Genomic DNA, 19,079 nt, shown 5'->3' with positions numbered 1-19,079 from the left:
ATCACTGTAAACCCATTACCCTTATCCAGTTCAGCCGTCACGGCGTTATAAAACGTGAGCAAGTTACTGAGGCATGATCTACCCTTCACAAAACCATGTTGTCCCCCATACAGTATCCCATTTTCATCTATCCAATCCTGTATTCTTTTCTTGACTAATTTCTCTAAGACTTTGACAATGATTCCTGATATGCTAATCGGTCGGTAATTTACAACAGCAGTCTTGGAACCACCTTTATGCAGTGGAACTATTTTCCCCTCTTTCCACTCCCTCGGGACTAACCCAGACCCAAGACTCAAATTAAACAAAATGGTCAAGGGTACTGACAATTCTTTAGCCGCTTCTCGTATGACACGAGCTGGTATACCATCCAATCCAACAGATGTATTGACATTGAGGTTATGCAAAAGAGTACTCACCTCCACTTCATTCACCACAATTCCCGTATAATCTACTGGTTCATTCGTTTCTGCAATGTCACCACCTGGATGATATATTCTTGCAAAGTGCTTACTCAGTAACTCAACTATATCAACTGATTCAGTTACCTCCCTACCATCGGCATTCTTTAAAATCATTCTGCTATATACATTTTCCCTTTTACTTGCAACATATCGAAAAAAACTGTTTAGGATTCTCTTTAGCTTGCATGGCCAAGCCAATGTTCTTTCGTAATCCTTTTTTGCTTTTCTAACCACACTTGTTACCCTTCTGGCCTGCACTTTATACCGTTCATGTGCCTGCCGGTCACCTTTCTCCTTAAATTCCCTCCATAGTTGTTTCTTTTTTTGCAGCTCAAGCTTAATGGTGTTATTCATCCATTTAACCCTTACTTGATTTATTATTCGGACTCTAGGTATACAGTCAGCCATTGCTTCATGCAAACACTTCTTAACTGCCTCCAATGCACTATCAACTTCTAGTCCTTGCAGTTGTACATGCCATGGCACTGAACCAAACTCCTAAGCTTGTCACACTTTCCAGCCCAATAATTCTACATGTACCCCGTCTTAATTGTAAATTCCACACCTTTAGCCACCTCCCAAGTCAAGACCCTATGATCACTCTCACCAATTGGTGGCAATGTGGTCATATTTGTTACCAAATGCTCAGATGTAATTACTAGGTCAAACACTCTCTGACCCCTAGTATTTTCCATTACATGCTGTCGCAGATAGTTATCCCTTAATAACCGCATAAAATCCAATTCCTTCCTCCCGTGTGTCCTCTCCTCACTCCAATCAATGTGACCATAGTTGAAATCTCCCATAATAATTACCCTCCTTCCACTCATTTCTTCTATTTGCTTGTGCATACTATCTCCACCATCTTTTCCATCACCTGGTCTATAGCAGCACCCAATTGTATATTTTGTTCTGCTAGCCTCAATCTCGCACCAAATGGCCTCAAATGTGCTCTTTTCTCTATCCTGCAATTCAACTTCTAGTCTCCTTGGCTGCAGCTCATCAGCTATCATCAACAATACTCCTCCCTCCATTTTATTCTCCCTGTCATTCCTGAACACACTATACCCATCACATTCAATCCCACTAGCTATATCATCTACAGTCAGCCATGATTCACTAATGCCAATAATCTGTAGTCTGGAAGTGCCAACCATGGCCAAAAACTCTTCCTTCTTGTTCGTAATACTCCTAGCATTAGTGTACATGAATTTAAGACCCCCATTAGCCTCATCCCTACCTTGATGCCTTATATTAACTATTCCATTCTGATTTGTTGTCCTTATTCGCTCAGGCATATTATACTCATTCATACATTCAACTGCCTCCCTAAGGTCTGTATATCTACTCCCCCCCCCTTAATAAATCTAGTTTCCCTGATTTTGCACATCCACTACATTCAGCAACACTTTTTCAAGTCTCCTTACACTGTATCCATTCAAATGCAAGCCATCCATCTTATGTAGATCCTTTAGCCCATCGAACTCACTCCACATGTCCACAAATTCCACACCACTCGTCATACATAACCCACACATAAAGTCATTTGCAATTATGGCCCTGCTCTTAAACACTTCACTGTCATACTGCGGCAAAAGACTAATCATCCTAACTCTCTCACTCTTTTCTTTTGCTACCTCAAACAATTCATTCAGATCCTCTATCATTTCCATTTTATCTCCTTTCAAATCATTCGTACCTGCCACAACAATCAATTCTTTCACCCATTCCTTTTGCTCTCTAATAGACTCAGTTACATCCTTTATGGTCGCACCAGGTTGGTACGATTTTGTCAAATCCTCTACTAACACACCTCGTACTAACGCGTCTCCATACAAATGTTAAATACAAATGAAGTATTATAATATACAGAATATCTTCATTCACAATTTAACAGTTGGTTGTAAAATTATATACATATATTTTTCTATATAATATTTTTTTATATAATAATTAAAATATTAATTTAGATAATAATTAAAAAAATTATTGATTTTCTTTTTTCAATTTTTTTGCGCTTTGCGGGGCCCTGTGCCACTGCACAGTTCACATACCCATGAATACAGCCTTGTCTATAACTACCTATATTCTGTTAGACAGAATAGCATTGATCATATGGGTCATTTTTTTTATATTTCAGTATTTTAAAGGCCTTGTAGATCCTGGCATTCCTCCATATGATGTCATATGCAGCCATCAAGTCTATAAAGACTGCACCGGTTTTAATGCATTTTTCAAACTAGATTCTATATGAGATTTAAGGCCAAAACTTGATCTTCAGAGCTATGCCCAAGCCTGAAACTGGCCTGTTCATGAGGGACAGTGTTAATAATAACAGTACTAATTCTATGGTAAATAAGTCTTTCGAATGTCTTAAGGCAGACACTGAGCAGTGCTATAGGTCTATAACTTTCAGATTTATCAGTGAGCTTTCTAGGTTTCAGGATGGCTATTATCTTTGATTTTCTAAATTCTGCTGGTAATCTGCTGCTCTGTAGGATATTAGAGAAGAATTTTGTCAGTCATACCATTGTGTTTGGTCCAGAGTTTTTTTAAAATTCAGGGTGAATATTATCAGATCTAAGTGCTTTACCAGTTTTTACTCCCTGGAGTGCAGCAAGAAATTCTTCTTTAGCAAATGGATTTGATAGAACAGTCACTTCAGAACAACCTTCTTTAAGTTTGGTCAATTCCTTCCTAATTATTTTAGTGTGGTTTTTTCCTGATTTAGCCCTGCACAGATTCATTATCTGATTGGCAATACAGTTGATCCTAACAGCAGCTTTGCTTCGGAGGTGATGACATTGTCATCATAAGGAGGCTCCATGCCTTCCTGTTTGAATGTTTAAAGTTCAGCCTTTCAATAGTGTCAATCCATTTGTTCTTTCTAGCTTCATTTAAGCTGTCAATAAGATCATTCTCAGTGTCGACACTTCTGCTATTCAGAAGTGTCGTTATAAAGTGCTTCACTGGTTTTGCTTCAGCCAAGTATGTATTCTTTTCTAGCACCTCTAGGGATGTGTTTTTTGGCTGTAGAAATTACTATTTTCACAAATCTTTGGTGGTTACAAGGTTGTAATGGAATCCCTTGCACATTTTTATCTAGATCTGATGAGAAGTTGTTCTAGTTTGCCTTAGCATAATTCTCACGTGGAATTGGTATAGTTTCAGTAATTGAGATTTGAAAGCCCATCTCAATAAAGACAAGGCAGTGTTGATTGTGTGGGAATCTTCCTATAACACAACAGCTGGTCATCACTGAGAGGCCCCTTTGATTGGTTGTAAGAAAACATAAGTCAAGATTACACACATTTAGACTATTGTTCTCAAATTTGGTCCCTAGGATTTGAAGGGGATAAATTAACTGTGGAAAGGGTACAGAGGCAGATAACAAAGATGGTTTCAGGACTGTACAATGTCAGTTACGAGGATCGACTGAGGGAATGTGGACTGCAGAGTTTGGTGGACAGAAGAAGGAGAGGTGATATGATTGAGACTTTTAAATTGTTGAGAGGCAGTTACAGGGTAAACATTGGGGAGTTCTTTTGCTTGGTGGAACGGCGGGAAGAAGTTGTGACAAGGGGCCATCCCTGGAATTTATGAAAGGAAGCTGTGAGCAAGAGGGTGAAGAGTGGTTTCTTTGCATGGAGGATGGTTGAGCCGTGGAATGCATTGCCTGAGAGAGTGGTTAGAGCAAGAACAGTAAATGAGTTCAAGGAGTGGTATGATAGACTTTGTATTTCCTAAGAAGGACCTCCCGTGATTGGTCTTTTGACTCCATGGAGGCCTGAATAATAATAATAAAAAGCTTGGTGGCACTGTTCCATCTAACCAAATGAAAAGTGCAGTTATCCTTGGAATCAAAAATCAGGTGTATGTTGTTTGCATCTGCCCACTCGGCTAGCTTGGCTCCATTTTCATCTGTTTCTCTATAACCCCGTTGAAAGTTTTTTGATGTTGAAAGTTTATTTTTCACTTGGTTAGAGTATAATAAATTTAGTTTAATCCTTTATCCAAGTGTGAGCAAACGAAGTTTGCGCCTGAAGTATCTTCAGGACTATGGTAAGGTGGTGTTGTACCACCTTACCCCAGTCCTGAAGATACTTCAGGCGCAAACTTCGTTTGCTCACACTTGGATAAAGGATTAAACTAAATTTATTATTCTCTATAACCCCACTGGGTATGATGACTGTTAAAGTCTCCAATATAAACAGCAGGGTGCATTAAGGCTGGCAAAAGTTTATTAGGCCAGATTGTAGATGGTGGCTTGTAGACATTAATTATTTTTAAGTCGTTAACGTCTATGATAACGATAGGTATGTTTGAATCAGAAGTTAACGACTTAAAAATAATTAATGTCTACAAGCCACCATCTACAAGCTGGCCTGATAAATTTTTGCCAGCCTTAATGCACCCTGCTGTTTATATTGGAGACTTTAACAGTCATCATACCCAGTGGGGTTATAGAGAAACAGGTGAAAATGGAGCCAAGCTAGCCGATTGGGGAGATGCAAACAACATACACCTGATTTTTGATTCCAAGGATAACTGCACTTTTAACTTGGTTAGATGGAACAGTGCCAACAATCTTTTTATTATTAGTATTCAGGCCTCCATGGAGTCAAAAGACCAATCACGGGAGGTCCTTCTTAGGAAATACAAAGTCTATCATACCACTCCTTGAACTCATTGACTGTTCTTGCTCTAACCACTCTCTCAGGCAATGCACCAAAATTCACATACTGTGAAACAGACCATAGTAAGTGAATTTTGGACATAGGTGGCTACCCCATGCATCTGATGGTATGTTGCTCCTATAAGATTGAAACCAGGAATGCAGCCTCTTTCTCGTAATTGTAACTCATTGCTTGCATGGGTTTCTTGTATGATGGCAATGTCAATTCTGTTGTCATTAAGAAGGCTAGTAAGACATTCACTCTTAGTCCTGCTGATACATTCTATATTTAGCTGGCAGACTCTGAGCAGTTGTCCTAGGAACCGAGTCTTAGGACACTTCTGGTTGTCGTTTTTCCCTATTACCACTATCAACTCTTTGACAATCAAGGAAAAGGAGTAGCCATAGTATTCAACACTAAATATGAGGCTAATCTTTTTGAATGGCAGGCAGTCTCAAGTAGAGTGATGTGGACAAATATCAGAATGGAAAACTGAACAATGAGACTTATTTGTAAATATGATAACACAGATGGTTCTACTAAGATAGAAGTGGAAGAATTTTTTGAGGCTTTAGAGAAAGCAACTGACACAATGAAAAAGGAAAAGTTTGTCCTTGTTGGGAATCTAAATAACAGAATAGGAAATGATTCTCAGACATACAAAAATATTTTGGGAAAATATGGAGAAAAGAGCAAAGCTAATAACAATGGCAAATACCTGTTCAATTTCTGCTCATGACATAGACTAGTTATTACTAACACAATGTTCCAGCATAAAAATGTGCATAAATTCATATTGAGAGAAGAAGCAAAGAATAAGAAAAGTCTCATTGACTATGTTATTGTTGATAGTGATGTTTTCTCACTGGTGCAGGACAGTAGAGTGATTTTAAATTGGAAGTAATCACCAATTAGTCTTGAGTAGGATAAAATTGGATTTCATATGGAAAATAAGAACATATAAGAAAGTTTTAAAGTGAATAAAAGTTGAGCAGCTCTCAGATATGAACTGTAGACTAAAATACACAAACATTATCCAAGAAGAAATGAAAGAGTTTGAGAACAGGAACCAACCCTTGGAGAATCATTGGCATGTCCTGAAGAAAAATACTGATTGATTCAGCCATAGAGGCATGTGGTGAGGTTGTCTGCAAGGATACAAAAATCATAACTCCATTGTGGACACAGGAAGTTAAAAAGGCAGTGAAGGAAAAGAAGAAATCATATCAAAAGTTCCTGGCAAATAGGTCAGCTTGTGCTCTTAGAATATTCAGAGACAAATGTAAGAAAGCTAAACACTGTATAAAACTAGCTAAAGAAAAGTCACGGGAATACTTTGGTAAGAACATAGAAAATAAATATCAAGAAGATGGCAGGATATTCTGGAGGATGTTGAAGAAGCTCAAACATGGAGGAAAGAGTACTGTAAAAGGAATTAGAGATGATAAAGTTGACACGAAAACTGGAGAAAAAGATATCCTTGAAGTATGGAGTAATTATTATTATTATTATTATCAACATCTGACTCCATGCTCATCCAACCATGCCATAAACTAATTCAATGTGTCCACATCCACAACACACTCAGGCAATGCATTCCACTCACCAACCATCCTCCATGAAAAGAACCTGCTTCTCACTCCTTTGCTTACACCCTCCTAATACAGTTTCCAGCAATGGCCTCTTGTTCTACTCCCCTCTCCCATTCTATAAAAAATCTCATTCATGCCTACCTGATAACAACCCCTGACCAGCTTATATGTCTCAATCATATCCCCCCCCCCCCCCCTTCTTCCTCCTATTCACGAGGCTCTGCAACTTACATTCTCTCAATCTGTCCTCATACTGCACATTCCAAAGATCACTGACTACCTTTGTGAATCTTCTCTGTATCTTTTCCAACATATCCTCATCACCATGAAAACCTGGTGATCAAATCTGTGCACAATAATCCATATAAGGCATGGTCAAGGCCTTATACAATGAAATCATAACCTCTCTATTTCTGCATATCAGGGTTCTCTGCATCACTGCCATTATTCGATGTGATGTCTTCACAACTTGTGCAATGTGGTCCCTGAATTTCAAGTCCTTGTCCACCATCACTCCTAGATTTCTCATCTCCTCTCTACTTCTGTTAAAGTTTCCACACAAAGTGTATGCTCTGCATCCCATCTTTGCTTACCAAATCTCAAAACCTTACACTTGGCAACAATGAACTGATAGTTCCACTTACCTGACCATTCATGCAATCTATTCAAGTCCTCTTATAAGTCATTAACATCAGCCTGACTGTGCATTGCTCTCCCCAGTTTTGCATCATCTGCAAACAGCTGGATATCACTAGTTAAACCCGATCCAATATCATCAACTTACAAATTGAACAGCAATTGCCCCGAAACTGACCCTTTCAGCACACCACTGATGACCTTTCTCGTTTGAGATAGGGCACCCACATATACAACTTTCTGATACCTATGTGACATCCAGTCACTGATCCAACACAGAAGTCTGTTATCCAATCCCATCTCTTTCAATTTATTTAAGAGCCTGTCATGTGGCAGTCTATCAAAATCCTTTGCAAAATACAAGTACACCACTGTATATGCATCTCCTCTGTCCAAGGTATTTGTCACCTTGTTGTAGTACATAAGTAAGTTAGTGAAACATGATCTCCCCCTTAACAAACCCATGCTGATAATCACAGAGAATACTGCTGTTATCAGCCCATTCCTGTATCCTACTTCTCACCAATCTCTCCAGGACCTTCACCACAACTCCAGATATATAGACTGGCCTATAATTTGAAGCTACAGATTTATCACTGCCCTTATGCAGTGGAACAATTTTACTCTCCTTCCACTCCTTTGGAACCTGTGCTGTTGCAAAGCTCTTATTAAAGAGGCATGCCAATGCTAATGCTAGTTCCCTGGAACATTCTCTTAAGATGCATGGTGATATGTCATCAAATCCTATCGCCTTATTAACATCAAGGTTATTTATTTCCTCAAATACCTCCTGCTCACTCACAATTAAGCTATCCTCTCCTATGTCCTCTACACGTAAGTTCCTCATGATTCTACCCTGATCAGGAAGAAACACACTTATTAATTGATCACTGAATACCTCAACAATGTCTTCTGCAGCAGTTACCATTCTACCACTTTCATCCCTTAACTTCATCTTTCCATGATCATTCTTTCTTCTACTTGTCACATATCTAAAAAAACTCTGTAGGGTTTTTCTTAGCCTGATTTGCCAATTTATGCCCATTCTCGACTTTTGTTTTCCTTGCTAAATGAGTCACTCTCCTGGCTTGTTCTTTATATTCTTCATGTGACTGATTACCATTATTCATCTTGTACTTCCTCCAAAGTACTTAATTTTTTCAGATTTCATTTTTAAGCTCCACGTTAATCCATTTTACACCTATCTTATTCAGCCTTTTGGCCTGCGGGATACATTCGTAAGAAAGCTAAACACATTGATGCTGTTATATATTTCTTTGTAAGTTCCCATGCAACATTTATTTCCTTATCCTTTACTCACAAAAGCCTGCATATGACTAGCTACAACACAGGTGATTACATCATGATCACTTTCACCAACTGGAGGAAAATGTGAAACCCCTCTAACAATGACATCCTCTGATGAAATGATCAGATCTAGTACTCTTGATCCTCGCATACCTTCCTTTTCGTGCTGCCTGAGATAGTTATCTTTCAAGAACTCGAGAAATTCCCTTTCCTTATTCTTAAATGCTATCTCTTCATTTCAATCATGCTATAATTAAAATCGCCCATAATAATTACCCTTCTTTTGTTCACTAATCCAAGTTGTTTATATGTTTCTTCATCACCACCTTCCACATTCCCAGGCCTATAGCAACATCTAACTAAATATGTCTTCCTCTCAACCTCCACGTTACACCACACTGCCTCATAACCATTGCCACTATTTCCCCCTTTCATGTCTACCATTTACCTTATGTGGACTTAATTCCCCTGCTATCATCAGCAGCACTCCCCTCCCTTCCAGCCCTTTCTATCCTCATGAAAAATATTGTACACTTCCATTTCTATTCCTGTTACGATATCATCTTCATTCTACCATGTTTCACTTATTCCAATGATTTAGGGGTGAATAAACTCGATCACTGAAACCATTTCATCCCCTTTATTTCTGACATTTGTAAACAAACACAACAGTTCATTTTTGGGTCTATAGCCAGTCATATCCAAGCCATATGTTGATTGTGATTTCCCCACTACACCTGCTAAATCACCTTTATATCTGCTTACCACATATACCTGCTCAGTCTCCACTTCTCCACCCACATTGCAATATACTCCATCTTCATACACACATTCACTGCCACTTTCAACATTCAGTCTCTCTATGCCATGTCTCCCTGTCCACCTGAGCTCCCCCCCCCCCCGTTTTCCTGTTCCTCGTCTATTTCTGTTCTCTCTTCCTTTCTCACACTACTACTGTTTCCACTGCCAAGTACTGCTGTCTCTTCAGTACCACTCTCCTGAGTTTTCTCTTCATCTCCTCCTTCTGATCTCTGGCACTCATCACGCATTGTACTTCCACATACTATACTTTTATCCAGCAACACTTTCTCCAGCACACTCACTCAAAAGCCATTTAAATGCAACCCATCACGCATGTATAATTTCATTAATTACTTCGAAAAATTTCTAAATGAAATAAGCTGTGACAGCACAGTGGTAAAAAAATACTCAACAGGCATGCAATCAGGAATATATATCCATACTTGAAGTAGAAAAAGCCATCAAAGGCCTAATGTGCAAAGGCAGCAGGAGTAGATGATATTTGACCAGAAATGCTCAAATATGGAGGCATACGAGTCTTGGAATGGCTGCACTGCATAGTTAAGAAAGCCTGGACAAAGGGACGAATTCCGGATGATTGGAGTAGAGCTCTCATAGTACCCGTATATAAAAAAAGGAAATACTTACTTACTTTCCGAGTCCATTTTTGTGTTTTTATTTTTAATTATATTTGCTCGTATGGTCTCTCAGCTATTAATTTCATGCCATGAATTTTTGGTCTACTGCTGTTTACCCCTCGATGTGTCTCCTGGATAACTAAAACATCACATTTGCATGTATCACACATATCTGCTAATAAAACTTCCCTTTCGGATGACAGTCCTTCAATATTTATTGAAGTCGTCTTAAAAGCTAGCCTTGAAGAAAGCTGATTTATAGTTCGCATGATTGTTCCAGTAGCTGAAGGATTAGCCAACATTGAGTTTCAACGTTGCCTAGGGTATGCCCTATTGTGATTTCTGAGTGATCGCCTTTGTATATAACACAGTCTATGAGAAAGCTCCTTCAATGTACCTCCCCCCCCCAAAAAAAAAGGAAATAAAACTGAATGTGGGAATTACAGAGGTGTTTACTGAGTGTTCCTGGTAAGATTAACACAAGCATACTTGAGAAACGGTTGAGAAGGCTTGTGGAAGAAAAGCTTGGTGAAGAACAAGTTGGATTCATGTCAAATAGTGGCTGTCAGGATCAGATCTTCACTTTACGACAAATGTTTGAGAAATCATGGGATATAACAAAGATTATGTAAGATTTGTAGGTCTAGAAAAGGCATATGAAGGTGCCAAGAGATAAACTATTCAATATGCTATAGTTATATGGTTTCGATGGGGCATTATATCCAGCAATATTTAGTCTTTACTTGGGTTATAAGTCAACAGTTAGAATTGAAGGAAATGCAATACAGGAAAATAGTTTAACATTAAATCTTGTGTCAGACAAGGATGTACATTATCCCCTCTGTTATTCATTATCTATATGGATCACATTATGATGGAAAGTAGGATTAAACCTGATATGAAAATTGGAGATGCCAATCTCAGCTCTTTACTTTATGCAGATGATGTTATTCTTCTAAATAAATCCGCTACAAGCCTGCAAGATTCCCTGATTGAATTGAATAACTGTTGTAATAGATATGGTATGAAGGTCAGCAATAACAAGACAAAGACAATGAAAATAGGCAGAAGCATTGAAAATATCAACTGCACTGTGAATGTAGAACCTATAGAACAAGTAAAACATTTCAGCTATGATTTTTAGTGAAGGTGGTAAATTAAATATGGAAATAGACAACAGAATCAACAAAGCTGGTATAGTAGGAAGTCAACTGAATACATTTATATGGAATAACAGAGAAATTAGTCAAAACACTAAATTAGTGTGTACAAGACAGTGTTCAAACCATTAACTTATGGATCTGAGAGCTGGGTTAGAAATAAAACACTTGACCAAAGACTAGAGACCACATCTTTCTCAGGACTCTCATATTAGAGGGGTGAACAGATGGCATTAATGGCAATATCATATTAAAAACGAGGATATTAGGAAAGAACTTGACATTGTCAGCATCCAGGAATGCATTAGCAGAGCTAATCTAAGGTGGTATGGTGACTTAACAACAGCCTTAGCTACTAACAGAATGGGCGAGGAAAGTTTAGCAAAACAAGTGTTCTCTGCTAGGGTGGCAGGAAAAAGACCCAGAGGAAGACCAAGATATTGGTGGATTGATACAGTAGAATGTGCCTTAGAAGATAAAAATATAAGATCTGTTAATGTTGGAGTCTTGATACTGATTTTCCTCCAAATCAGTCTCTTAAGAGACTGATTTGGAGGAAATTCTATTTGGAGGATAAAACAGGAATTCTATTTTTCCTCCAAATCAGTCTCTTAAGAGACTGATTTGGAGGAAAATCAGTATTTTCCTCCTATCTACAATTTTCCTCCAAATCAGTCTCTTAAGAGACTGATTTGGAGGAAAATTGTAGATAGGAACTTAGTAATGATGCAAATTTTTAATGTAATACTATCATATCCTGTACACCCCTTGAGGGTACATGTCAGGAATTTGATGGTAATGATGATATTCCAAAAAAACCTATCTGAAATGGGTTTTCAGATAGGTTTGTTTACTCAATGTTTCTTTACATAAACATTCTAATGAAACGCTTCCTGTCGGCCATTTAGAATTTATTATAGTGATTGTTTTGAAGGTGGTTATTATCTTATGTACACTATAATTCAGTCTTTTCACTTGCTTATTTTTTATTTTTCATATCTCATATTTCATATAGATTAAATTTTAATGACAAGTATTATATATATATATATATATATATATATATATATATATATATATTATCGTTCATATTTACTCTGTAGATAATGTTATAAAAAATTTGTTTGAATGACCATATACTGAGAATGAAAAAGAATAAGGTTTAATGTTAAGATACTACTAGTTTCATGAATAAATCAACTTCTTCAGGTATCACAGGCAAAGAATTATATAAAATAACAGAGACATGATAAAATTACATCAACAGATCTAGTTGATTTAAAACAGGAATTCGTGCTGGAATTACAACTAAATTTGACTACGTGCGTGAGCTGTCACGAGTGCGCCAATACTGGATAGTGGCAATGTGTGCATCAGAAAGATTGTAGCTAAGGCTGTTGTTAATATGGGATGAATCGAGGGATATTTCTCTAGATTCAATAATCTTTCTTTCGAGTTCATCATAACACACATGGATATTAGAAGTTTGTGGCCAGTCTATGAGGTGTTGGCGACCTACATCCAAGTTAATAGAGAAGAGAATGTGGCTAGAGACAGCGCTGGCCCTGGTCGTATTGTAGGATATGTCTCTTTGGTGTTCCATACGTAAAAGGATGGATTTAGTTGTCTGGCCGTAATATGGTTTGCCACATTCACACAAAATCTTGTAGACTGCTGGATACTGAATAGGGAGATGTTTCACTTTAGGTCTAACTTAATATGGAGCGAAGTTTTGGAAACGTAGTGAAGCAAGTTTTAATGTTGAATTTCTTAAGAATTTTTGCCAGTTTTGGGGAGAGAGAGCTGATGTATGGCAACGATATAAAAGCTCTTGGGGAAGAAGAATCTTCAACAGCAGTTGAGCGATGGAAAGAGAAAAATTTATCAATCTTTTTAAGAGAGAAATCATTGTTGACAAAAGTCCTTTTTAGTAAATGGAGTTCATTTTCAATTTCTGTGTCATCTGTTAGTAAAGATCTGTTTCAACCCTGGCTCGATATGCCAGAGTTGAAATAATATGAAATTTTTGCAGAGTTAGTGATGGGAAGAAGCATGAAGGTATCTGTCTGTGTGTGAGGGTTTTCTAAAAATGGAGATTTTGATATTTTCAGCACATCTCATAAGTTTTAATTCCAGAAAAGTGAGACAGTCGTTGGATTCCAGTTCATAGGTAAAATTTATTTTCTCATGAAACTTGTTGGTCTAGAAAAAAATTGAGGTTGTTGACAGTGTTCCCAGATGAGGAATACATCATCTATATAATGATACCATATTTTGGGTTTAAGAGTTGAGGAATTAATTGCTTTTTCTTCAAAATCCTCAAGAAATATATCAGCAAGAATCGGAGAGAATGGACTGCCTATAGCCAATCCTGAGTTCTGTTTGTAAATCTTGTTTTCGAATTTGAAGTATCCTGAATTCACACAGTGAAGAGAGCAAGGAAAAGAATTTCTTGGAAAGTTTGTTCTGGAGAAGATGGTGGACTTCTTGAGAAGGTACATTCGTGAAGAGAGAAACTATATCGAAACTTGCCATTAAATCTGATTTGTTGAGTTTGATGTCTTTGATTTTGGACACAAAATCAGCTGAATTTTTTTTATGAGAAAAGGAATTTCCAGATAGGCTTTTTAAAAAGGATGCGAGGTATTTAGATAGGTTGTAAGTAGGGGAGTTTATGCCTTCAATGATTGGTCTGAGTGGAGAGTTTAATTTTTGGATGTTTGGGAGTTCATATAATTGTGGGATTAGCGGATGAATCAACATGAGGGAAAGACGGATGTTTCTTGGTAACTCTGAGGTGGTTTTCAGTAAATTGTTGGTCCTACTGTGCAGTTCTTTTGTAGGGTCACTATTTAGTTCAGAGTAAGTGTCAGTGTTTAGTAGTCCCAAAGATTGTTCTCCCCCAAGAGCTTTTTTATCGTTGCCATACATCAATGCCATACATTGATGTAATTTTATCATGTTTCTGTTATTTTATATAATTCTTTGTCTGTGATACCTGAAGAAGTTGATTTATTCAACGAAACTAGTGGTATCGTAACATTAAACCTTATTCTTTTTCATTCTTGGTATATAGTCATTCAAACTAATTATATATATATATATATATGTGTGTGTGTGTGTGTGTGTGTGTTAAAGATACCAAGCAATTTTATGAATTTGGTTTTAATCTTTTTCCTAAGTCAGCAAACAGACAAGTAAGTCAAGTCTGCATCTGAGGCAGCTCATGGTAAAGGTGGGGTAAGCTCTGATCACTTTCCCTTAGTATCTCCCCTAATGCAAAGCACATCTCCTTACGGAGATGTATGATGCTATGCATTAAAAGAAAGGGCCACTACCCAGACCGGTTTCAACCTTTATTAAGGTCTCGTCAGTGGGAGCCAGACCCAGAGATGTCAAGGTTGAAGTAATGCAGAGCTTTTAAATTTTACCTAAACAAGTTGTCACAAGATGCTTTGATCTTGTTAAATAAAAATCTGAGGATGAGAGAAAGATGTAGAAAGTATTTTACCTTGGAAAAAGGATTAAAACCAAATTTATAAAATTGCTTGGTATCTTTAGCGTATATTATACCCAAGGTAAAACACTTTCTACACACACACACACACACACATATATATATATATATATATATTTTTTTTTTTTTTTCAGATGCAGAATCTAACTCGAGAAGAAAACTGGATAGCCGCAGTAATATACTTACTATTAAAAAGTTGCAGAAGTCAGATACTGCTGTATTTCAATGCAATGCTTCAAATAATCATGGTTATGCATTCCGTGACTTCTATCTTAATGTTTTAGGTAGTGCAATGTTTTTTATATTATTTTTTTAACATTTTATTAGTCACAATATATATGTTAACAGATCAAATTTAGAAGTTTTTATGTACTTATTTATTTTTTTAAGCTGTGTGTTTATTTCATATGATGGAACAATATTTCCTTTGGTATCTGGCGAGGAAATGATAATCAACTGAAGTCATCTGTAGTTCAGAGAGCATATTACAAAGCGTTATGAAGGCCATACAGCACATTCATCCTATGATAAGGATTAGAGGTATTTATGTCACACCGCTGCACCAAGCTTTGATGAGAACATCTGAAAGTTTTGTAGAAATTTGTTGTACCTTGTTTAAAATGAGAAATAATGAGAAATGTGACTTGGTTGGTGAGAGTAGCTAAAGAGAGGTATGAACAGCAATTAGCTAATGAAGCCAAAAAGAATCCTAGGTAGTGCTTTCGATATGTAGACAGCAAAAGAAAGAATGATTATGGAAGGATGACATCGATTGGAGGAAATGGTATAAAGACAGCTGTTGCAGAATGTGTGGTGGAGATACTTAATGAGCAGTTCATAAAGATCTTTCAATCTTGTGAATGTGACTTCATGGAGAGATTGAGAGCAGTTGATGATGGGGAGGATAGACTGACTGTAAGTGAGCAAGAGGTGTTTGGGGAGTTGAGTAAACTAGAAGTAAATAAGGCTGTGGGACTTGATAATATATCACCGCGTATTCTGAAGGAAAGTGCCAGAGAGTTGACACCTGCGTTGACATATTTTTTTAATACGAGTCTTGCACTTGTTCAAGGTTCCTAAAGAGTGGAAGGAGGGCAAGATTGTGCCACTTCATAAAGGAGGCGAATGAACTCAAGCATCAAACTATAGGCCTATCTCTGTGTCAGGTGTTGTGGTTAAGTTGTTGGAGAAGCTTGTGAGAACTAGGATACAGAGTTGGGTTGACAACAATGGTATAATCTTTGATGGACAGCATGGATTTGCTAAAGGGAGGTCATGTTTTAGTAATCTACTTACTTATTACAATAAAGTGACTGCTTCCTTGGACAGAGGAGAAGGATACACAGTAATATACTTGGATTTCGAAGGGTTTTGATAGAGTACCTCATGATAAGTTGACAGTCAAACTAGAGCAGATGGGGTTGGATATTAGATTAGTGCATTGGATTGGAGACTGGGTATATGATAGGTATCAACAAGTTGTGTATGGGGGTGAAATATCCAGGAAAAGGAAAGTCACTAGTGGAGTGCCTCAGGGGTCGTCTGTTTTAGGGCCATTACTATTTAACTTGTATATTAATGATATTGGCAAAGATTTGGATGGAGATATTCAGTTGTTTGCAGATGATGCAAAGTTGGGATGAACCATAAAGAGAGTAGTGAAATGTTGTGGCCTTGCAAGAAGACTTGAATAAATTGAGTGATTGGGCCAGCAAATGGGGATGTGAGTTCAATGTTGCAAAATGTAAGGTTTTAAAATTTGGAAAACAAAGATGGGATGCAGAATTTATGCTTGGTGAGAATATATTGTTGGAGATAGAGGAAATAAGAGATCTGGGGGTGATAGTGAATAAGGATCTGAAATTTAGGGGACACATCGCCAAAATAGTGAAGACAACACAAAGACTTCTGGGAATGATGCGGAGGACACTGACGTGTAGAAGTAGGGAGATTCTTGTTCCATTGAAAAGGCTTTGATTTAGGCCACACATGGACTATTGTGCCCAGATTTGGTCACCGGGTTTTCAGAAGGATGAAGAGATGTTGGAAAGGGTCCAAAGGCGACTGACTAAGGTAGTTTCTGACCTCTGGAATGTTGAATATGAGGAGAGATTGAGAAGATGTAATTTGCAGAGTCTGGTGGAGAGAAGGAAGAGGGGGAGATATGACAGAGACCTACAAGTTGGTAAGGGGTTGTTATAAGATCAATGGTGGAGAAGTTCTACAGAGAATAGTGGGAGATCAGGGGAGAACCAGAGGTCATCCCTGGAAACTGTATAAAGAGAGTGTGAGTAGGGGAGTGAGAGACAGGTTTTTTTCATGCAGGGTTGTGAATGATTGGAATGCCTTGCCTGAGTGTGTGGTGTCTGCAAGGAGTTTCAGTGTGTTTAAGACACAGTATGATGCGATGTGTGTGTGATAACCTCCCAGATGAGTCTTTGACTAAATGAGGTCTTGGGAAATAATAATAATAATAATAATAATAATAATTAGTAATAAAGAAAGAATTAAAAACATAAAAGAAGTTTAATAACAATTTAATGTGATGGATGTGTTTGAATACTGCTATACCAAAATATCAGATGAAATATTTGAAACTGCAATTCTTAGATTTCTGCTTTAAAATGAAACTTATATGAATAAGCATATATTTACTAATATTCATTAAGTGCCGAAATGTGCGGGAAGCAAAATTTGTGAACCAACACCAATGTGTGATTTTTTTTCCATTAAAATATTAATAAATAACAAAAAAGAAATAATAAAAATTAAATACGTTTCTTTTAAATAAAAAAAATACCTTAGTCTTAAAACATTTTAAATTTGTTTTCATTATTTCATGCCCACTTCCCCTCCTCAACAAAACCTACGGGGGCTGTGGCTCACAGTTTGGGAAACACTGGTGTAGAGGACATATTGCTAAGGTTACTAAGGTAGCCCATAAGATTACTTGGCTATTGAAGAACACATTAACAAGTAGAGATAAGGAAGTTGTGATTCCTCTTTATAAAGCCTTGATACACCTACATCTGTATTACTGTGCTCAAGTCAGGTTCACTGGGTTTCATGGGGATGAGCAAGCAGTTGAGCGGATTCAGAAGTGAGTGACCAAGATGGCGACTGTGGAATGTTCCCTAGGAGGATAGATTGAAGGTGTGTGGATTGCAGAAGTTGATTGATAGGAGAAAAACAACAGGAGATATGATAGATACATTTAAGTTGCTTAAAGGGTTTTATATGATATATGCAGGGGAAATGTTTCAGCATTTGGCTATAGGGACCAGAACAAGGGGTCATCCCTGGAAGTTGAATAAAGCTGTGGTCAGTAAGGGTGTGAGGACTAGATTTTTTGCTTGGAGAGTGATGAATGAGTGGAATGGGTTGCCAGAGTCAGTTGTGAGTGCTTCTTCTCTTAATGGGTTCAAGGAAAGGTATGATACATTGTGTGGATAGATTTGGTCTCCTGCAATGAGTCTTCAGACTCCATCGAGGTGCCTGTATAATAATAATTATAATAATAATTAAATAACCAGGTCAAGGGCATTCTTTAAAAATATGTGGTGATATGTTCTGCATTCCCACAGCCTTATTAACATCTAACCAAAGCAACACTGATACACTTGTGATTCTTTCACCATTAATTCTTTGAATATCACTAAGCAGTGTATATCACTTTGATATACATTGATGAAGTGTTATTTAAATAATTTCACTATATCATTTGTGATGGTTACTCTGCTATCATAACTATTTACCAGTCAGCCTGCTAAATGCTGAAAAATTCTCTTGGATTAGCTTTAACCTGACTGCCCAATCTCCTCTCATATTCTACTTTTTATTTTTTAACCATGCTTGTCACTTTTCTGGTCTGCAGCTTATATTCTTCATGCATCTGTTCACTGCAAATTGTATTGTAGTTCCTCCATAATTTCTTTTGTAGCACTGTTTGCTTGATTTCAATGTTCATCCATCTTGCTCCTACTCTATTTACTCTCCTAACTACTGGTATGCGGTTATGCATTGCTTGTGTTAGATATGCCTTTCCCATGCACTTTCAACAAACTCTCAGCAACAAATTCACTCTCCTTATTACTATACGCTAACTCTTCTTTCTATTCCACATTTCTATAATTAAATTCTATAATAATTAAAATCTCCCATTAGGATCCACTTCCTTTTACTTGCCCAACTAATCTGTTTAAACATTTCATAATTGATACTCTCCACATTACTTGGCCTATAACAGCTTCTTATCAGATAAACTATTCTATTGATCTCAACTTCACA

General features: G+C 37.3%; 1 protein-coding gene across 4 annotated transcripts in view; it reads left to right on the top strand.

The window, feature by feature from the left end:
• LOC150106214 (neuroglian-like) overlaps positions 1-19,079 on the top strand; it is an 888,579-nt gene that overhangs the window by 493,190 nt on the left and 376,310 nt on the right. For all 4 annotated transcript variants that reach the window (XR_016548353.1, XM_090393042.1, XM_090393040.1 and 1 more), the window contains one exon: positions 14,927-15,076. Coding sequence is in view for 3 of the 4 variants with exons in the window: in XM_090393042.1 (XP_090249168.1) it covers positions 14,927-15,076 (150 nt within the window). In the remaining variant the exon portion in view is untranslated. The remainder of the gene's footprint in view (positions 1-14,926; positions 15,077-19,079) is intronic.

Source organism: Typopeltis vanoorti, chromosome 5 (genome assembly GCF_054136105.1).
Source record: "Typopeltis vanoorti isolate ZY-2024b chromosome 5, IOZ_Tvanoo_1.0, whole genome shotgun sequence".
Classification (NCBI taxonomy): domain Eukaryota; kingdom Metazoa; phylum Arthropoda; class Arachnida; order Uropygi; family Thelyphonidae; genus Typopeltis; species Typopeltis vanoorti.
Note: the sequence above shows the minus strand (reverse complement) of the source record. Positions and strands in the feature narration are given on the sequence as shown.